The 21,205-nt window shown below is 42.9% G+C and overlaps 1 protein-coding gene across 16 annotated transcripts in view; it reads left to right on the forward strand.

Annotated features, from left to right (window-relative positions):
* EYA4 (EYA transcriptional coactivator and phosphatase 4) overlaps nucleotides 1-21,205 on the forward strand; it is a 443,388-nt gene that overhangs the window by 356,481 nt on the left and 65,702 nt on the right. For all 16 annotated transcript variants that reach the window (XM_033939344.1, XM_033939346.1, XM_033939333.1 and 13 more), the window contains 4 exons: nucleotides 3,981-4,047; nucleotides 12,580-12,722; nucleotides 12,863-13,006; nucleotides 18,852-18,931. In XM_033939344.1, the coding sequence (XP_033795235.1) occupies nucleotides 3,981-4,047; nucleotides 12,580-12,722; nucleotides 12,863-13,006; nucleotides 18,852-18,931 (434 nt within the window). The remainder of the gene's footprint in view (nucleotides 1-3,980; nucleotides 4,048-12,579; nucleotides 12,723-12,862; nucleotides 13,007-18,851; nucleotides 18,932-21,205) is intronic.

Raw genomic sequence — 21,205 nt, forward strand, 5'->3', positions numbered from 1 at the left:
GATAAGAGAGATTGTATGAATAGAGAAAATTTTAAGATAAGTTCTTATTTATTCAGACTAAGACTAAGTTATTGATATTTATATTTATAAGCACTAAGCACTTTAAGATATAAGAAGATAAAATACTAAGAAAAAGAAAATCAAAAATTTTTTAACACATATAGAGGGGGCAAATGAAGAAGCCATAGCCATTGAAATATATTTGGTCACTAAAAAAACATGGGTGACTAAATGGTATGTCTGAAGCCCTGAAAGTTATGATAAATGATCTAAGTAAGAGTGAGATATTGACCTTGTGTTATAACTCTATAAGGGGTTGCCATACAGCATATTACAAAAAATTGGAAAAATTTGGATCAACTGAGTTATAATTTTGGTGGAATTCTTTATGCCACATCTTTAAAATGGAGCGTGCTATAGCTATTCAACAGGGGAAATTTAAGAAATTTAGGGATATTTGGGAGCCATTAACAAAATACTGTATAGAATGAATATTACTTTTTCACTTCGAAAATATACGTCCAAGATGGGGTGGGGATAATTTTTGATTTCTTATAATTGAAGATAATTGTTGGGTATTTGGGGGAGGTAGAATATTTGATTTGAATTAGTTTTTGATAGATTATTAAGGGCTCCTTTTACAAAGATGCATTAGCGGTTCTAGTGCGCGTGACTTTTAATCACGTGCAAACCCCCGCGCTAGCCGAAAAACTACCACCTGCTCAAGAGGAGGAGTTAGCAGCTAGCGTGTCCGGCAGTTTAGCGCGTGCTATTACGCGCGTTAAACTGCTAACACGGCTTCGAAAAGGAGCCCTAAATAATCTTAAAGTGTAAAATGTTTGTATCTTGTATTGCACTTATTGAAAGTTTTAAAAATGAATAAAGAATTTTTAAAAAAGTAGATATATAAAAAATATAAAGATGTCTAATAGACACAATAAAAGTCAATACTACAATCTGTATATCCAGTGATGTGATGCTTATAATGCAGAACAACAGTGAAGGCAGTTGGAAATTGGATGAACATGTGCCAAAGTGAAAAAAGAGGGGGAGGAATTGCTATCATATTGCAAGAGGACTTTAATTTTAAAGTGTTGGATTCAGTGTTACAAAATGGTCTGGAAATCCTGTCTTGTACTCTTAATTGCATGCTTTGCTATATTCCACCTGGTCATTGGATCTCAGTCAAAGAGTCTTTCTATGATTTTATATTTAATAACTCCTTAGCTACCGCCCAAAGATTGCTATTAGGCGACATCAATCTTCATCTGGAATCAGAAGATAATCAGGAAGTGACTGATTTCAAAGTTTTTCTGTCCTCCTTAGAGTACGCGTTGCCAAAATTCTCTAAATCTCATATAGGAGGTCACAAACTAGATTTAGTCTCACTTGCTACTAAATCTGAAATAACAGGAAAAATCTATCTGAAGGATGATAGATGGCAATCTACACCTTGGTCAGACCATTTTATTTGTTACTTTACTTTAGGATGGGGTAAAAAAATTTATTCCGAAAGCTAAACCTGAATAAACAAGAATTCTCAATTAGAAAAAGACCTGATTCAGTAGAATTCTGTGAAACGAGCATATTTAATTTCAACTGCCAATATTAAAGAATTTCCATCAGATTGGAACACTGTTTCCAATTCTATCCTAGATGAAATTGCCCCTAAACATTCCATAAAAAGATGCTTAGCAGATGATAATAAATGATATGATATTGAATTACTGGAAATGAAAAGGACAGTGTGATGATTTGAAAGAAAATGGTTATCATCTAAACTAATTACAGATAAAGTAAGATGGCAGAAGAAGGTTGGGCTTAGGACTTGGACGTTTTGCAGGGATAATCAAATCTTTAACAAAACGTCCAGGGCTTTTTTATTAGACGTTTGGAGCTAGATCTGTTTTAAAAACAAAAAAGGTGCCCAAAATGACCAGATGACCATTGGAGAGATTACCTGTATTATGAGGGGGTGCTGAAAAATTCTCAGCCCAATGAACCAACTTTCTAAATTCTGAACATACTAAAAATACTTTTATATTTTTGTTAGAGGGGACATGTCTGGGGATGGAAAGTGGGTATTCAACACTGCTTAGTTAGTGCAGCTTTATTACCGTGTGTCAGCTGGTTAGCGCAGTATTGGCGTGTGAGCCCTTATAACAAAATAGGTGTCAGTAAGAGCACACACATTAATTGTTTTTAATGGCTGCACACTGATGGCAACATTAGTTCATAGTCACAAGAAAAAAAGGGTCAAGTAAAACCAATATAGCTGGTAAAGGCAACAGTCTGTGTTTCGGCAATCTGGCCTTGGAGCAAAAAGAAGCTTCAGGAAGGATGTCAGCATTCTACACGGTTTTCTTATGACATTACTTTTGGATACTTTTTCTAGACAATTCCCACAAAGTTACATATCCTTCCAGACGCTTGTTTTTGCTCCAATGCTAGTTCATCGATAGTAGACCAATTGGGACTCCTGAGGAATGCAAATTGCCGCAGTGTTGATTCCTCTCTGTAGGCTTTACCAGCTCGTATACTGGATTACCTTGCATTGGAGGACTGGTTTATACATTGGATACTGTGCTAATAAAATTTCTTGTGACTATCTAGATACATTCCACTGAGTTGTGTTGGTTTTCAACATTAGTTCATTTTAATTGGAAAACTGGTCATTTCACTGCCGTAGTCTAGGAAAAAAAATGCACAAGCGTTCACTAAGGACATTTGTTACTACAACTTACCCCCTCTTCTACAAAACTGCGCTAGCGGTTTTTAGCGCAGAGAGCTGTGCTGAATGGCCCGCGCTGCTCCCGACGCTCATTGAGTTCGGTGCGGGCCATTCAGCACGGCTCTCTGCGCTAAAAAACGCTAGCACGGTTTCTGAGAAGAGGGAGTTAGTAAAAGGACTTCTTAGTGTGTACAAAATTAGTGCATAATAACCTATGAATTGAAATGCTTAAAGTCAATTTATATGTATAAAATATTTTTTGTATTATTGTGAATCTCTGAAACAAACTGAAAAAGTCTGAAAATATAGAGAAGGTGAGCTATATATGAGGGGCAGCTGAAAAGTTCTCAGCCCAGCCAAGAAGAGAATGATGTGGAGCCATGAAACTTACAAGTTATTCCACACTTTTCTTGACACTTTTCATTTCAGTGATATGAAATGAAACAAAAAGTGTCAAGAAAAGTGTAGAATAACTTGTAAGTTTCATGGCTCCCCGTCATTCTCTCCTTAGTTGGGTTGAGAACTTTTCTGCAGCCTCTCATATTGTGATGTCATAATGCCTCATCCCACCAATGCCTAAGAGCCAACCTCATCGGTGATGTCACAGTGGCTTGCTTTCCCTATACTTGTGCCCATTTACTAGATGCATTTGCCTCATTGAAATGAAATGTGTCAAGAAAAGTGTGGAATAACTTGTAAGTTTCATGGTTCCACATCATTCTCTTCTTGGCTGAGCTGAGAGCTTTCCAGCGGCCCCTTGTATGGTGGCTTGACCCCTAGTGGTAATACTGTAAGAGAACAACTAAGGGTTGCTGGCACCATCTTGAATCTGGTGCAAGCAGGATCAGGAGCTTCAGGTGGGGTAGCTTTGGTGGGAGGGGAACGATATTTATATTTTAACCAAGTTGTCCCTTTTACAAAGGCTCCCTGTAAGCATTAAGCTGTGCGTTAGCATCTCCAAGAGCTGAATAACTCAGTTTTCGAGGCTGATTGCAAATTGTGTTCTTTATTTACAGCAGGAATCACTAAGCAGTGGTATTGAGTGACTCCTGTCATAAACTAAGTTGTAGTAAAATGCCATATTTTATCACAGCTTAGCAAACCTCCCCCTTAATTGTTAACACTGTGGTGTGATGTTAGTCCCCCTAAAAACTACAAGAATGGATCTTGATTTTTGTAAGAGTTATGAGCTTGCTAATGAGTTTTCTTCCCAGTCCTCGGCTGAGTAAGTGTGTTTTATGTTTTATAGTCATAACAAGCAGTGGCTACAGTCCAAGATCAGCACATCAGTACTCACCCCAGCTTTATCCTTCCAAGTAAGTAGCTGAATTTTGAGCAATATATCAGAAATGCACCAATTAGAAAGCAGCAAAGAGCTTTATTTATTTATATTGCATTTCAAATTTGTTTAAACTGTACTGACTACTTGAAAGAAAATTCACATCGGTAGATTAATGTAAAGCAAACTCTGACATGGTCCTGTTTTTCTCCTAGTATAGTGTTCCCCCGGTCATTCGCGGTCGTGTGCGGATTTTCTGACCACAAATGACCGGGCAGGAGAGGGCAGCCGGAGTGGCAGGAGAGAGCAGCTGGAGCACCGGCGAGTGAAGGAAATCACTCGCGGTGTGCTCAGACCGCCTCGTCCTGCACTAAAGTCAGGCCTCACCAATCAGGAGCTGTGTAATTTTCACACGATAAGCAGCCTCTTCTTAGGCGGCCACTGATATCAGTGTTCTATACAGAATCAGGCCATAAGAGTCTGATTCTATAAATGGCACCTAGATAGATTCCGTACAAACGTAAGGAAGTTCTTCTTCACCCAGAGAGTGGTAGAAAACTGGAACGCTCTTCCGGAGTCTGTCGTAGGGGAAAACACCCTCCAGGGATTCAAGACAAAGTTGGACAAGTTCCTGCTCAACTGGAAAGTACGCAGGTGAGGTTGGGCTCATTTAGAGCACTGGTCTTTGACCTAGGGGCCGCAGCGTGAGTGGACTGCTGGGCACAATAGACTACTGGTATGACCCACCAGCGGCAATTCTTATGTTCTTATGTCTTAGACATTGTGAGACGTCAGAGTTAGGCACAGGTAAATCAGGCCTGGTAAAACCTGGACTAGTATACCAGCGCCTAATTCTAGGATGCATAGGAATGCTTAAGCATGCCTAGGCACCTATAGGTGTGATTCTATAAGTGGCGCCTAGCGGTTGATTGACAACCGCACCTCCCGGCACCTACAAGTTAGGCACCATTTATATAATGGGGGCCTGTGAAAATTCTATGTTTTTATTATATGTCTTTTTTGAAGTCCAGTCTGCAAAACTGGGTCTTACCTTTATAAACTTCTTTCTACTGACTATACCTCACTTTATGACATGCCTTTGGTTCTGTCTACCACCTTGTCACGGTGATTTGTTACCTTGAGATGATCAAGACTTCCTCTTGTCAGACACACATTCAACCAAGTTTTACTTCCTCAAAATTAGCTCTCCAAATGCATAAGTCAGCATTTCTTTTTAAGTAAACTTAGCAGCCAAGCACTCAACTACTACTCACTCAGCTGTATAAACCATAATTACACCACACACAATTATAGTAAAACAAAATATAATTATGTAAACCAATGTCTTAGGTGATCCTATAGGCTAACTTATAATTGCACCAAAAGGGGCCAGCACGACGGTCCAGGAGCAGTACTGTGCACTGCTAGGTAAAAAACCTGGATTTAGTTCCTGGATTAGGCTGCTCTAGAGGTGCTATAGAACAGTGTTTCCCAAGTCAGTTCTGGAGTACCCTCTTGCCAATCAAGTTTTCAGGATATCGACAATGAATATGCATGAAAGATATTTGTATATACGAGTGGGCACTCAAAAGATCTCAGCCCAACCAACCAATTTCTTAAATTCTAAGTGTTATTTTGCCACTGTAGCTGAAAAGAGTTATCTTATTTCGTTAAGTGCCAATTTGCAGAAACAAAATTCTATGCTTTGACATTGTTTCAGATCATTGATTGTATCATATCCACGTCATTCTCGGTTGAGCTGAGAACTTTTCAACACCCCCTCATATTGGAGGCAGTGCATGCAAATCGGTCTCATGCAAATTCATTGTGGATATCTTGAAACCCTGACCGGAAAGGGGTATTCCAGGACTGACTTGGGAAATACTGCTATAGAAACAACAACTTTCTGTTCATGGGAGGGAGGAGGGCCTCAGCCATCACTCACTGGCATTACCTAATTATGGTTTGCAGTAGAGAATGACACGGGGAGCGATCCCCGCAGCGAACCGCTGCGTGGCTGCGGTTTGGCTGTGGGTTATGGTGACCTCATTAGCAAATCGCCGCAGACGCGGGGACAAATCCTTTCACCGACCGCAAAAACGGTGAATAGATATGTCCCCGCAGGCCAATGTCCCCCCTTCTAGGAACCGCTATTTACCTGTGTTTCACTGTGCTCCTCATTTGTCAGATCAACCCTTCCTGCCAATAGAACCCGCCCCCCCCCCCCCCCCCGACGATCGCCCTCAGCCCTTCATGCCGACAGAACCAGCCCTCCCCAACGATCGCGGCAGGAGGGTACCCATCCCCTCCTGCCTACCCCAACAGCCCCCCCGACGATCGCAGCAGGAGGATATCCAACCCCTCCTGCCAGCTCCCCAACAGCCCCCCTATGATCACTGGTAGGAGGGTGCCCAACCCCTCCTGCCGGCACCCCCAACGGCCCCCTATATCGCCAATAGGAGGGTGCCCAACCCCTCCTGCCGGACCCTCCCCCAACAAACCCCGCCATCCCGAAACACCACCCTTAGTCTTACTTTCCAAGTTGGACCGGACAGCTCCTCGCTCGTCTGGCCAGCAGGCCTGCCTCCGTCCAAATGAGGCGGGCCCGCCCCTCCCCTCCCCTGCCTAACCCACAGGATCCTAGGGCCTGATTGGCCCAAGCACCTAAGGCCCCTCCTATAGCGGGAGTGGCTTTAGGTGCCTAGACCAATCAGGCCCTAGGATCCTGTGGGTTGGGCAGGGTAGGGGCGGGCCCGCCTCATTTGGACGGAGGCAAGCCTGCTGGCCATACGTGTGAGGAGCCGTCCGGTCCAACTTGGAAAGTAAGACTAAGGGGGTTCCGGGATGGGAGGGTTCGTTGGGGGGGGGGTCCAGCAGGAGGGGTTGGGTACCCTCCTGCCGGCGATCTTAGGGGAGGCCATTGGGAGGACCGGCAGGAGGGGTTGGGTAAGCATTTAAAGTACATGTCGTGTTTGTTTTTGCATTGCTAGCCCCAGGGGTGGTGGAAGATTAGTGATTGAAAAACTGTATGAAAAATAACTATTTTAAATTTAGTGATCAAAATGTGTCAGTTTTGAGAATTTATATTAATTAATTTTTTCTCTGCGTGTTTTGTTTTTGTATAGTTATTAACTAATATTTAACTAAGTTTTAAAGTTTTAAAGTTTTAAAGAATGTTTCCTTTATACGTAAATAAAGAAAAGTATATAAAATCGTACCCGTTTGAGGCTTTTATGTATGCAGCGGTGACGGTGACGGGGCGGTGAATGGGGTTGCAGTGGCGGTGAAGGGGCGGTGAATGAGGTGGCAGTGGCGGTGACGGGGCGGTGAAGGGAATGGCGGTGACGGGGCGGTGCAGAGGATGGTGAGACGGGGACGGGGCGGTGACGGGGACCAATTTTTTCACCGTGTCATTCTCTAGTTTGCAGCTTCTGTTTAAGGACTGTGCCTGTAACAGAACGGCTGAGTTGGAAGAGGGAGCTAAATGTGGGAGGAACTCCAACCTCCCATCATAGTAATATATGAAGGTTCACCACAGTGTAGCCCCAACAGAAACTACTTCCAATGGAAATCTCAGAGAGCAAAATGAATTTGCTAGATTTCCAGCCTTTGAATCAAAATATGCCAGAAACAGTTATTTGTCTACATATGGATTTATAATGATTTTACTCAGTAATTCCAACTACATGTAGAAAATACTGATGTAGAAACACTATGGGGTTCATAATAAAAAAAAAAAAAACATCTAAAAAGTATCCTAAATGGCTACTTGGACGATCAAAAAGCCTGATCGTCCAAGTATCCATAACCAAAGCTGGTTTTTAGACATATCTAAAACCAGCTTAGGCCTTTCCCCTGCCTCGACGCACAGAGAGAAAAGAGGCGTGTTTAGAGGAGGGGAAAGGGCGAGCGGAAGGCGGGAGGTGGGCCGACCTACACCTAGGCGTACAGCACATATAACCAAAACAGTTGACAGGTTGCCTAGTCGGCACTTAGACCTTTTTGACTTAGACGAAGTCAAACCAGGTCTAAGTGCCGAAAAAGGGGCCGATGAGTTCAGCGGCCCGGCAACCTACCCACCGCAACCATCGTGGCAGGGGAGATGGCCAATCTCTCCTGCCGTGATACATCACCCTTCCCCCCCCCCCCCGACAATATCAGGGCAAAAGGGAGCCCAAGCCCTCTTGCCCTGCGGCAGCTGCGGCACCCCCTACTCGATATGGCCAAGAGGGAGCCCAAGCCCTCCTGGCCCTGGCAACCCCCCCTCTGACACAACGGGCCAGGAGAGAGCCCAAGCTCTCCTGGCCCTGGCGACCCCCCCCCCCCCCCGAATGGATTGGGCCAGGAGGGAGTCCAAGCCCTCCTGGCCACGGTGACCCCCTACCCCCCACCTCCCACTACAATACGGGCAGGAGGGATCCCAGGCCCTCCTTCCCTCGACACACTCCCCCTCCCCCCAATGACTGCCCCCCCAGAACACCTGATTGGACCCCCCCACCGACCCGCAACCCCCCCGGCCGACCCCACGACTCCCCACCCCCACTCCTTCCCCGTACCTTTAACGTTGGCCAGACGGACGGGTGCCAAGCCCGCCTATCCGGCAGACCAGCTGGGTCCAGAATGGGGCCGGATTGGCCCAGGCGGCAGAAACCCCGCCCACATGTGGGGCCTGAGGCGCCTGGGCCAATCAGAATAGGCCCGGGAGCCCTAGGCCCCTCCTGTGGTCAGGGCCTTAAGCACATGGCCTTAAGCACCCTAACTTCGCTTCACTTTAGCCTCCCTCAAACATCTGACTCACTGACCACCCTATGCCCAGATATTCAAATATTGCAAACATGGTGGCCCTGTTGATTTAATGTAAGGCAACACCAGCATTGGTATAATTAACTGGCTTCTGTAATCTATATCCATATGTTGCAAATGTTATATGCCAAATGAATCTCTGATTTTTTGTTTTTGGTGTGGAAGGAAATTGCCTTGTAAACCTTCGTAGTTTTGATATTTATTATGTATGCATTTCTGCAATTTGATATCAAGCCAAGAGACCTGAAGAAAGTAGAACAGCAAATAAATAAAAATATGGGGCCCAATATTCAAACAATTTTTTTATCCTTTGAATTCCTTTTACTAAACTCTTCTGGGTGCTCTCGCACACCAATCTTAGCTTAAAATGGCATTCCACAGGATACACTCATGGGTCAAGTGGTAACTGAAGAAAGTACCATGTGCTAATTTGGGTGCTAAACATTTTTTGTAATTTTTTAATAAAGGGGTCATGTCAAGGGTGGGAGTTCCTGTGGTAATCAGTTATAACGTCTGAATTACTATGTGCTAATTAGTGCAGGATTACTGTGTAAGCCCTAAATGGCTGATTCTATAAAGGGCGCCTAAAGTTAGGCGCCTAACCTAGGGCTAGATTCACTAACCTGCCTGATCGTGACCGATCTGTGTCTGTTCCGGGCAGGTCCAATGGATTCACAAACTAAAAATATTCAAATGGGGGCAATCGGAGGAACGCACCCATCCGCCGACAGGGATTGCTAGTGTGCGATCCCGATGCATGCGCAGACCATCTGTAGATGGTCTGCGCATGCGTCTAAGACTTGTCTGAGCCGTGACTTTTTAAAAACTTTTACTTTACTTTTAGTAGCCCTGTGAGACCGTGGTTTTAACCTGCACGGGCTTGCAGTGCGGGGAAGGGCAGGAGAGATTCGGAGCAGAGCAAGGCGGCAATTCAGGGCGGCAGGCAGGAGAGATTCAGGGCAGAGCAGGCAGGACAGATTCAGGGCAGAGCATTGGGGCGGCAGGCAGGAGAGATTCGGGGCAGCAGAAAGTAGGGTGTGTAGAGAGCAAGGCAGAGAGCACAGCGGCAATGGAGCTGGAGAGAGTCGGAAAGGATGTTTGCGACTGGTCCCCAGCAGTCGCTTCTTGGGTTGATCAGCCAGCCCAGTCGGATCGTGAAATTTGTTTTGTGAATTGCATCCCTGCCTACTTTGCATGCTGTTCCTCTCATTTGCACGCCCAGATCGGAATCAGATCGGCAGGGAGGTAAGTGAATCGGGCTGGAGTAAAATCTGATTGCAAAGGGGTCACAAACCGGACGGTACATGATCGGTTTGCATAATGAATCTAGCCCTTAATTGACAAAAAGTCCTTAGTGCCAATTATTGGTTAAAAAAAAAATTTAATTGGGGTGATAGGCGCCATATGATTCTATAAAAGATAGGCGCCTAGCACAATGCACTTTGCAGTGCCTAAAACCTAAGTGGGCATTTCTATGGGTGGAGCGTGAGTTAGGTGCCGCTAAGTGTGATTCTCCAAAAACTTCTTTCAAACTGCGCTAGCAGTTTTTAGCGCAGAGAGCCGCGCTGAATGGCCCGCGCTGCTCCCAACACTCATTGAGTTCCTATGAGTGTCAGGACCAGTGCAGGCAATTCAGCGCAGCTCCCTGCGCTAAAAACTGCTATTGTAGTTTGATAGAAGAGGGCCTTAAGCACCTGAAATATAGGCCTTTAAAACTGTGGCCTACATTTCAGGCGCCTAAGTTTTTACATAGGTTCCGCTAGCCGCGATTCTGTAAATGGTGCCTAAGCACGATTGGCATATGGACGGTGCCTTTTTTTAGGTGCTGGCTGATTTAGGTACCATTTATAGAATCAGCCCCTTACTGCCTACAAAATAGATGTCAGTAAATGTTCACATGGTAATTTTTGGGATGGCCACGTGTTGATGGCCATTTATATAAAAAAATAGAAAATTGTTCATTTTACTGATGCATTAAAAAAATGGCCTTAGTGAGTGGAAAAAACCATGCAAACTTTATAAAAGGACATCTTTGATAGTTAAGCTCATAAACTGGCCTCTTTGACAATTTGAGTGCATAAATCTGTACTCCCATTAAACTCTTACATTTAGGAGCATAAAAAATGAGTGACAATAGGGGATGACTGAGGGTAGGGAAAAATTAGCTCTGATTTTCAGCACTAGCCAAATAAAGGCCCCTTTTTATCAAACCATGGTAGAGCTTTTTACCAATGGCCAGCGAGGTAAATGCTCCGACGCTCATAGCAATTGAATGAAATGCTAATTACAAACTATTCAGTTGGCACACAGCGATGTAGCTGCAGTAACTGAAGAACATGTTTACTCTCTACCTTCAAACACACCCCAGTGCTGAAAAATAAAAACTTTTTTTTAGCACATGAGGCGTGCAAACTGATTCCAAAACTTCTGCGGGGCACTTGAGTATGCTCTGCAGAATTTTGTTATTCTCTGTGGTAAACATGCATTAGTAAAAGGGCCCCTATGGTTCCTATGTTTGGCTGAAAATAGGGCACATACTTATGATCCTAACTTAGGATAATAGTGAGACTCATAATCAAAAAACTAAAATGTCCCCAAATATGCCTAAGACGGCATTTGGATGTCCTGATCGCTGGGACGTCTAAGTGCCGATAATTTAAACCGTTTTCCTGGATGTCTAGCGAGACGTTTCATCTGCTGTGCATCCAGAGTTTCAGGGTGTGTGTTGAGGGGTGTGTTTTGGGTGGGCTTTGGTCATGCTTAACTTGGATGTCTTGTGATAATCAAAACTTTTCCAAGATGTCCTGGATGGAACTTGGAGCTAGACCTGTTTTAGAAGCATCTAAGTGCCATAAAATTACCTAAACTGACAAGATGACCAATGGATACATGAAGGTATGACCCTCCCACTCTCCTACACTGCTCACTAACCCACTTCAATTCCCCAAAAATCTGAATGAAAGAGTATATATACCTGTCTCTAGAACAGCAGCACTTGGTATGGGAAAGCCTAGTAGAGCATCACACAGGTTTCTTAAGTAACCTGGTAGATGGGCTAGTGAACCACAGAGAAGAGGTTCAGGCCCATAAACCACTCTAACCACTACATTTAAGGTGGAAAGTGTGAGCCCACTAAAACCTTACTCTACTGCCATATAGGTTCCACCTGCTGCCATGAGGGCTTTTGGGGTGGTAGGCAGGTGGGTCTAGTAGTTTGGGGGGGAGTTTTGGAGAGCTCACCATAAATTATAAGGGGTATATGGTGAAATGTACTTCTGATACTCTTTATGTGAAGTTCACAGCAGTGCCCTCTAAGGTGTCCCACTCCCACGTCCAAATGGTTTGGATTTGGACGTTTTCAACTTGGACATTTCTTTGGTCGAAAATGGGATATAAAGTTAGGCATCTTAAGGGCTGTACATCCTGTTAGCCTAGTCCAAGTAGATGATTTAAAAACATACAAACTTATTTTTGGACCTCTAGCCATTTGGCTTTCAAAATGAACATTTCTATGCTTCTGATTTTGGACGTTTAGTGGGAAATGTCCAAATCAGACTTAGTTCTTTTTGAAAATGGCCCACCTCTTGAGCTCAGTATTTTTTGAACATCGGGTACTTGCTTTTTTAAAAAATTTGTCTATTATACTTCCTTTAGTTCTCACCTAAGGTTGGATTAAGAGCAAATTGCATTTCTTTCTTTCTTTTTGCCTAGAAATGATAGTGTCAGAAGTCTTTGACTTGCTAATGTTGTTTTTCCTGACATGTAGGCCCTATCCGCACATTCTTTCTACACCAGCAGCTCAGTCCATGTCTACGTATACTGGACAGACCCAGTATTCAGGAATGCAGCAGCCAGCAGTGTACACAGCGTACTCACAAACAGGACAGCCTTACAGTTTACCCACTTACGGTACTACATTCTTTTATCGTTCACTTCTTTAGAAACATATGAAATAGAGAGATCTTTATTGTGTGATGCAGTCTTTACTTTGTCTGCAATGTATTATCTCTTAAAAACCCAAATCAGTTGAAAATTAATTTCTTACACAGACTTGGGTGTAATGTTGCCAGGCATCAAAACAGAAAGTGGACTTTCACAAGCACAATCTCCATTGCAGAGTGGGTGTCTCAGTTATAGTCCAGGTTTTTCCACGCCGCAGCCAGGCCAAGCACCTTATTCCTACCAAATGCCAGGTTAGTGACTGATTAACTTGATTTATGGTACATTTTTGTTTGTGGGAGACTTATGGGCTTAGTTATCAATATTGGATAACATTAAGATGTTTTACAATTAACTCATACTATTTTAGAAAAAGGTCCAATTTTACACAGAGACCTAGATGGTGTAAAAATTTAAAAGCAATAATGTCTTAACAGTAGCTCACATTAATAACATCCCCCCCCTTTTATATCATATGTATATTTGATTCTCATCTGAATTGTTGTTTTGTTTTGTTTTTAATTTGGTGGGATTTTTGTATTGTTATGTATACTGCTTTTACTTTATTGTGATTTTTGTGTTGTTTTTTTATTTTTTTTAATTGTAGATCTTTTTATTGTTACCACTTAGAATGTTTTTTTTAGATAACTGTGTTATAAAGAAGAAGCAGGAGTCCCTTGGATCTTGCGTATGGAAATAACTTTGAAGCAGATGCACTAAACTGCCAAGTTTTTTCCAAAAAGGTTATTCATGTAAAAAAAAACGCCTCCAACCCCCCTCCCCCCCCTTTTTTATTTTTTTTTTTTACTATGCCATGATACAGGTTTCTATTGCAGACTACCCCAGTGATCACTGACCCCACCCCCCTAAAAATATTAATCACAACTTGAAAATTGTGCCTCCAGAACATCATAACCTGGCAGCCTGGCATAGGAAAGCCTAGTCGTGCTGCACAGAGGCGTCTTAAGTCATCTTGGGGGTGGGTTAGGGACCCATGGAGAGGAGGACCCATGCCTATACACCCCCAAAACCCTTTTGTACTGGCATATAAGTGACTCCTGCAGCCATAAAGGCTATTGAGGTGGTAGATAAGTGCGTCTAGGGAATTCTGGAGGTGGTTGGGGGGCTCACCATGACCTGGGATAAGGGAGCTGTAGTGAGATGATGACATGGCACCCTTTTTGTGAAGTTCACAGCAGTGCCCTGTAAGGTACCCCACTAGTTAGGTGCCATATCTGGGTGTTCAGTCCATCACTTTGCAGACCTCTCCCACGTCAACAGGGCTTGTTCTAGGCGTTTTTGACTTGGACGAAAAGTTGGACGAAAATGTGGTATGAAGATGGACGATTTAGCATCTTGGACGATCAGATCAGCAGGATGTATACTTAGACGATTTTCAAAATGGAAAATAATTTGGATGTATTTTTCGAAAAATGTGTCCTACATTGTTTTTTACTTTTGCCAACTTGCGACTTGGACGAAAACGGACTTAGACATTCCTTTCAATTATGCCCCTCCACATTTTCACAGATGCTGCATCCCTGGTGCTTCTGAAAAATGACTGCATTTAAGATGTCTTAATGCATACAGTAAATTTTACCTCTGCATGTTTAGCCGCAATACCAAAGGCTCTCTTTCTCTCTCCCCCACCCCACCCCCATCAGTCAACCTATGTACAGTTCATCCCTTAGCATTGTGGCTCAACATGTAAATGAGTTTGATATCTCTGGTTTAGAGATTTAGGCCACTGATCACTAAGCTGTAGTAAAGCAGTACTGCGGTTCAATAAATCCTGCAGTGATTTTCTTTTTGTTGTCAAGCTGGGAAAATTACACACACCAGGCCATGGCTGCATCTAGTGTAGCCCTGTAGATGAACATGAGAAGGTTGCCTAGTGGTTTAATTCCCTCCCCCTCTTTGCAGCAGCTAAGGTGGCAATTCTACAATGGTACCTTCTTTTAGGAGCCCAAATACAGCATGGTGGAAGCCCATTTTATAATGGCATCTGATTGCTCAGATTCTGTAATAGAATGCTAGCATAACCTGGTATCGAGACACCTATTAAATCTGGGCACCTGCAGTTACACCAGACATAGACCTGGTGTAACTTTGGGTGCCCAAATGTGGGAAGCATGTATAACTTACAGAAGTCTATAAGTTGTGAATGTAAGTGCTATTTCTGCATTCAGACTTTAACATACAAGTACTATGAAGAGCAGCTGAATTTTAACATTCTTTATGGGACCCTTATACTGGTGTTTTATGTTTTGGGCTGAATACATTGTAACAAACGATTTTACTGTGACAAGTCCAAAACGTAACACTGCATCAAGAAAGGGCATTATCATTAATTTTTTTTTTTTTTTTTTTAAATTGCAGGTTGTGCGCTAATGTTCCCATTAGCACACGGTACCTACTGAGAGTTATTTGAGGCAGTAAGTGGTTACCATGTTAAGGCCTTCTTTTGCTAAGGTGCGCTAACCGATTAGCGCACGCTAATCGATTTAACCGATGCTAATTGATTTAGCATGCATTAAATGCTAACATGTGCATGTTAGTCTATGGGCGCGTTATCATTTAGTGCATGCTAATCGGTTAGCGCTCCTCAGTGAAAGAGGGGGCAACTCTGCATTAGCCAGTTAATGCAGAGTAAGTGTAACATACTTGCTGGCTAATGCTTCCATGCCTACTCTACACCCATGCCACACCCCCTGACAGAAAAATTCAGGGGAAAATCTGCCAGAGCGTAGCTGGTTTCAAGAAAGGTTTGGAAAATGTCCTGGAGGAAAAGTCCATAGTAGAGAATGACATGGGGGCAAATTTTTCCCCATCCCTGCAGGAATTCATTTCCCCGTTCCGTCCCTGAGAGTTCTTTCCCTGTCCCTGCCCCATTCTTGCAAGCTACGTCCTCATCTGCACAAGCCTTAAACACTTTAAAATCGTAAATGTTTGAGGCTTGTGTGGTTAAGGCAGAGCTTGCAGGAATGGGACAGGGATAAAACTTGCGGGGATGGGACCGGGATATTGAAAACTAAAAACTTTCCTTTTTAATGACGCCTTCATAATCTAACTAGCTTCTAATTGACCTTTTAATAATCATGAGAATCTCTTAAAGTTATTCTTTCAAGTCTCACTTTCAATTTTTATCTTCCTTTTAAATTTTATCTTATTAAATTATTATCATTACCCTCTCCTTATGTGCCTCCCCTATATGTTTATTTAACCTTTATTTAAATTGTAACTTCTAACCTATATTTTCCTTTTGTTTCCAGTTTTGTTAAATTTGTCATTAACCCTGTTAGTATTATCTACTATGATTTTATTTTTATATTGTAATTTTTATCATTATGTATATCGCTTCGAATTTAGATGAAGCGATTAATCAAATCTGTATTAAACTTGAAACTTGAACTTGAAATGCTGCAGGGAACGGGACACATTTGTCCCCATGCCATTCTTCTGTTCCTTTTTATCTCTGGATTTAGCCATGGATTTTCAAAGTGAAAGTTCATATATACCTACAATTTGAAAATTGCCTAAGAAATAGAAATATTATTCTATTGTCCATTTATTATGAATTTCTGGAAATCAATTTGGGACCAAATTAATTGTTTATTAGATAATCCAGTGGCATTATCATATAATACTGTGCTATTTGGTATGTCAATGAGAGCAAAAAGTCAGATTTCTACAAACAATAATAAATTATTACTCATAATGACTGGTGTTGCCGTTCAACAAATTACGTATAATTGGAAAGATTGGATTAGATTAAATTATAATTTCTGGTGGAATTCTTTATGTCATGTTTATAAAATGGAGAGAGTTATTGCAATACAGCGGGGATGTTTCAGGAAATTTCAAGAGGTGTGGGAGCCATTAACAAAGTATTGTACTGAGTACCGTAGATGTCATTGTTTCCCTTAATTTATGAGTTCAATGATAAGGGGGGGAGGGGGTAATTTTATAATTACATATTGCATATGATATTTGATTACAGGATAGGTATGGGTGGGAAGGATGGGTGATAAGGGTATATTATTTGTATCATTGATGATTATTGAGTGATGTATTTATTGTTGATTTGTTTAAACATATTGTCACACTTGTTGTAAGTCTGAAAATGAATAAAGAATTTACAAAAAAAAAGAAATTTGTAGTAGAAGAAAACACTCCTTGACCAAGATTTGTAAATATTTGTAGTGCCACTGTGATATGCCTACCTACCTATTGTGTCTCCAAAATATACAGGTATATATATTTTAATTCAGCTTTGTTATTATACCAAGCATCTGCCAGGTGGAAAGCAATAGCCATTCACAATGATTTCTTTTACAAATTATACCCTGTGCTATTTGTGTATAGACAATTTTTTTTATTGTTTGTCAGCTCAGACTATTTTGAGAGCCAAAAAAGAGGGAGAGGATTTATATTGTGCTTGGATATATGGTCAATCAGTGTTCTTAAATTTATAATTATTGACCAAAGTGCAGTGCTAAAGCTAACAAGGGACTCTCTCAACAAAAAAATTAATATGTTTCCCTGAAACGGATATCAGAAACTAAGACTGAAAAGCATCTGGAGGTGAAACGTTCCCATTTCCTGGCTCTGTATGCATGCTGTTAATAATTGTGATCACCTTGTTTATGGATTGCCTTTTTCCAATATGTCGGCAGGTTGTTCTTACTGTTTATGCAAGATAGGAGTACTATTTTCTAATTTTAAAAAAATGCAACCAAATCATATTTTATGAGGTACTTGGTCAAGTTTTATATTCTCATGATGCGCTTCCCCCTTTCCCCCCCCCCCCCCACCCCCCGGTCTCATACACTGTTATGGAGTCCTTTTTTATTTTCAGCTGTCCTAAGTTCACCCGCTTAGCTTACGAGGGCCTCGGCTGAATATTGTTGGACCCACATAAGCCCCAGCTCCTCCCTCCAAGAACTGCCCTCTAGCCCGCCCCTGATTAGCCACATTTTTTGAGGGGGAAGATCAGAGCTGATATTCAGTAGCACTGCCCAACTTAGTGTCACTGAATATTGGCATTTTGGTGGTGAAAGGTGATTTAAGCGGGCCATAACCTCTCTGATCCGCTTAAATCACTCCAAATATTGGCCCCCATATGTCAAGGGAGCAGGGAGTTGGCCACCGCAAGGGACCAGGTGAAGCAAGCTTTCAATGCCCTTCAGGCTTGGTATCTTGAGCCAGTGTCCATGCCTTGAGCCAGCGCTGTATTATAGTATAGGTCCCATTTTATACATTGAGGCACAGTTATTATTAACTGTGGATAACAATAAAATAACATAACTTAATGATAGCCAATGTTGATTACTTACCCCTTAAATTTCAGATCCAGATTGCAAAACTCAAGGCCCCATAGGCCACAAAGGGTTTTTTTTTTTTTTTTGGGGGGGGGGGGGGCGGAACCAACTTGACTCAGAAACACTGTAAACATAGGGTTACCAGATGTCTGGGAAAACCCAGACATGTCTTTTTTTTAGAGGACTGTCCGGGTGCCCGGAAGTATTTCCAAAACCTGGCAGTTTGTCAAGGTTTTGGAAGTCCCCAATTTCGGGGCCACGTCTGAAGGCCCTCTGTGCATGCGCAGACATTGACACGATGAAGTCATACCTGTGTGCACATTCACATGACACATCTGTGTATGTGCAGAGGCCCTCTAGACCTCAGGGATGGGGACAGGCAGTTCAGCTGGGGGCGAGGCTGGGGAAAAATGGGGCAGGGCGGGGCTGGAGGCAGAATGGGATGGGGTCAGGCATCCTCGTTTTTTAAAGAGGAAATCTGGCAACCCTCTGCTAATAATGAGTAAACTGTATAATTTGGCATAGAAGGGCAAGTGGGCTAAGAATCTGAAAGGCAGGGGAATAATTACTTTGAGGGTACATTGCCATTTTATGATTTAGGTCTGCAGTTTTAATTCATGTTTTTAATGAGTCCACACCTGTCACACTTTCATTGTCACAACAAAGTACTGCTTTATGACTGGACTTGTCTCCATCTATGTAGTAGTGAGATGTGATTTTAGTTTTGCATGCCTTCTAAAGTTTTGTCCTCTCATTATCTTTTCCCCTTTAAATGTAGGTTCCAGTTTTACCCCATCATCCAGTATTTACACAAACAATTCAGTCTCCAATTCAACAAACTTCAGTAGCACTCAACAGGTAGGATGCACATTACTTTTCATATCCTGAAATCATTTGTCTTCTGTCAGATGCAGATGTCACTGAAAATGTGTTTAATTATGAAAAATATGCAGGTACCAGCCTGGTGGCTCACTGACAATGCTGTATATTAGGGCTGCTACAGAGCTGGCATTCATAGCTCTTGAGGGATGGAGGGAAGTCCAGTTTTCTCACAAAGACAGTCTCTACAGGTTGGATTTAGGGCCTGATTGAGGGTTCTGGATTGAGCCCTAGGGCATGACTCACGGCCAAACACTCACTGTGCTGACTGGTTGATATGAGTTGTGAGGGGGATATAAAATAGAAATGGTCCACAAATACCCTCAATCACCCCCCCCCCCCTCCCTTACAGGTGTCAGCAAATTCACATTCCACAGGCATCCCTTAGGGCAGATACACTACAATGCACATTATTGTTAACTTAAAAGCACAGATCTGGTGTGCCTGCTAGGATGAATGTGGCCTAGTACAGTACATATGTGCGCACACAGTGAAACCAGTGTAGTAGAGTCCCTGTAAACATTGCAGGTGTCTTGCATTGGGTTCCATGATCCTCGGTGTCTGCGTGTCTGTTGGCTGCTGAAGTCAGCTCGTCAGCTCAGGAACTCTGCAACACCTACTACACTAACTATAAACAAATCAATAAAGGAAAACCATGATCTAAAAACAAACAAACAGGGGACTTGGCAGAGAGAGAGAAGGCTAACTAAATGAAAAAAAAAAAAAAAATTAAGAGAGGGGGGATATTCCTAACTAGCCCACCCAACAGCAGTATCTGCCATGTTCCTCTCACTTGGCTATTTCCAGCCTTCCTGCACTGCCTACAACCACTGGCAAACTAGCACTAACCGCAGAGGCAGAGGAATGGGTATGGCTGCTTGGGGCTCACTTGTGCTTCTTCTTTCTCCTCAGGAGTCTCGCATCCAGCTCTTCTTCCTGCTTCCAGCTGGATCTCTCTCTCTCTCTCTCTCTCTCTCTCTCTCTAACAGGCCTTCTCACTTCAGCCCCTCTGCCCCTTCAGCTTCTCCAAAATCTCACCTCTTTCAATAGCAGCTCCCTTTTTTTTTTTTGCCTGCAGATTCTCTTCATTCCAGCCGGTGGTTCTTCTGTTTCCAGCTTGACTGCTTCTCTCCCACTTGCCTGGGCTGGTCCTTCTCATTCCATGCTGCTTTCTGCTCTCTCCGAGCCTACCTGTACCCTCTCTCTCTCCAGCCATATGGCTCCTCACTGCCCTACTTCCTGGCCTCTTCTTCTTCCCAGTCTTCCTTGGGGTTCTTCTCCTCCCTGGTGTCCGATTGGTGCAGGCTATTGTTGCTAGGTATTGAATCTCTTTCTTTCTTCAATTTGCTCAAATTTCATGCTGGTCTGAGTGATTGGCTGTCTGCTGTCTCCTCCCCAATGGGCCTGCCTCTTCTGACAGGCCCGTCTTGTACCCTGATTGGCCAACTCCTCCTTCAGCACTGCCTTTCTTCTGCTGGGCCCCTGATTGGTCCAGTACTTTCAGCTCTCCCCTGGGCTTCTGTGTTCCTTTATTTACACCTGCAAAGAAAATGCTCACATGTGGCCAATGTGGTATAGAACTTCTAGGTTTTATTGTGCTGTAATAGCTTATGCATACAGCCTAAGACCTATTGTAACTGCACTTAGGGTTACCAGACCTGTCTAGGCGCCTGGATGGCTTTTCAAAACCTGGCACTTTGTCCAGGTTTTGAAAAGCTTCCAGCTAGGAGTGATGTCAGAATGGCATTTGTGCTTGCGTGGATGCAAAGCGGTGACGTCCCACGCATGCGTGCATGCATGTGATGTGATCGTGTCACACCAGCACATTTGCAGATGCCTTCCCGACAAGTGAACAGGTAGAGGAAGTGGGGCTGGTGGAACTGGGTGGGCCTGGGGGGGCGGGGCCATGGGTCTGAATTTTAGTTCCAGAAAATCTGGTAACCCTATCTGCACTCTTTCTTCATTGGTCTGCTAAAAAAGGATAACTCTTAATAACTAGTTGACCTTTATTGCCAAATATCTGTGTGAACCAACATAAAAGCCACAATCGCAGTAGTTTGCTCATTGTTTATAATAGGTCTTGTGAACAATATTTATCAGGCCACAGAAAAAAATTATGAATTGCATGTATTTGACAGTACTTACAGTAGGGACAACTATAGTATAAAAAACATGTTGAATAAAGAGAGTAGTGTCACTCTGGGTGTTGTGCATGTAAGTTCTGGTGCTTCCATGTGTAGACAAGGCTTCTTA

This window comes from Geotrypetes seraphini, chromosome 3, assembly GCF_902459505.1.
Source record: "Geotrypetes seraphini chromosome 3, aGeoSer1.1, whole genome shotgun sequence".
Lineage (NCBI taxonomy): Eukaryota > Metazoa > Chordata > Amphibia > Gymnophiona > Dermophiidae > Geotrypetes > Geotrypetes seraphini.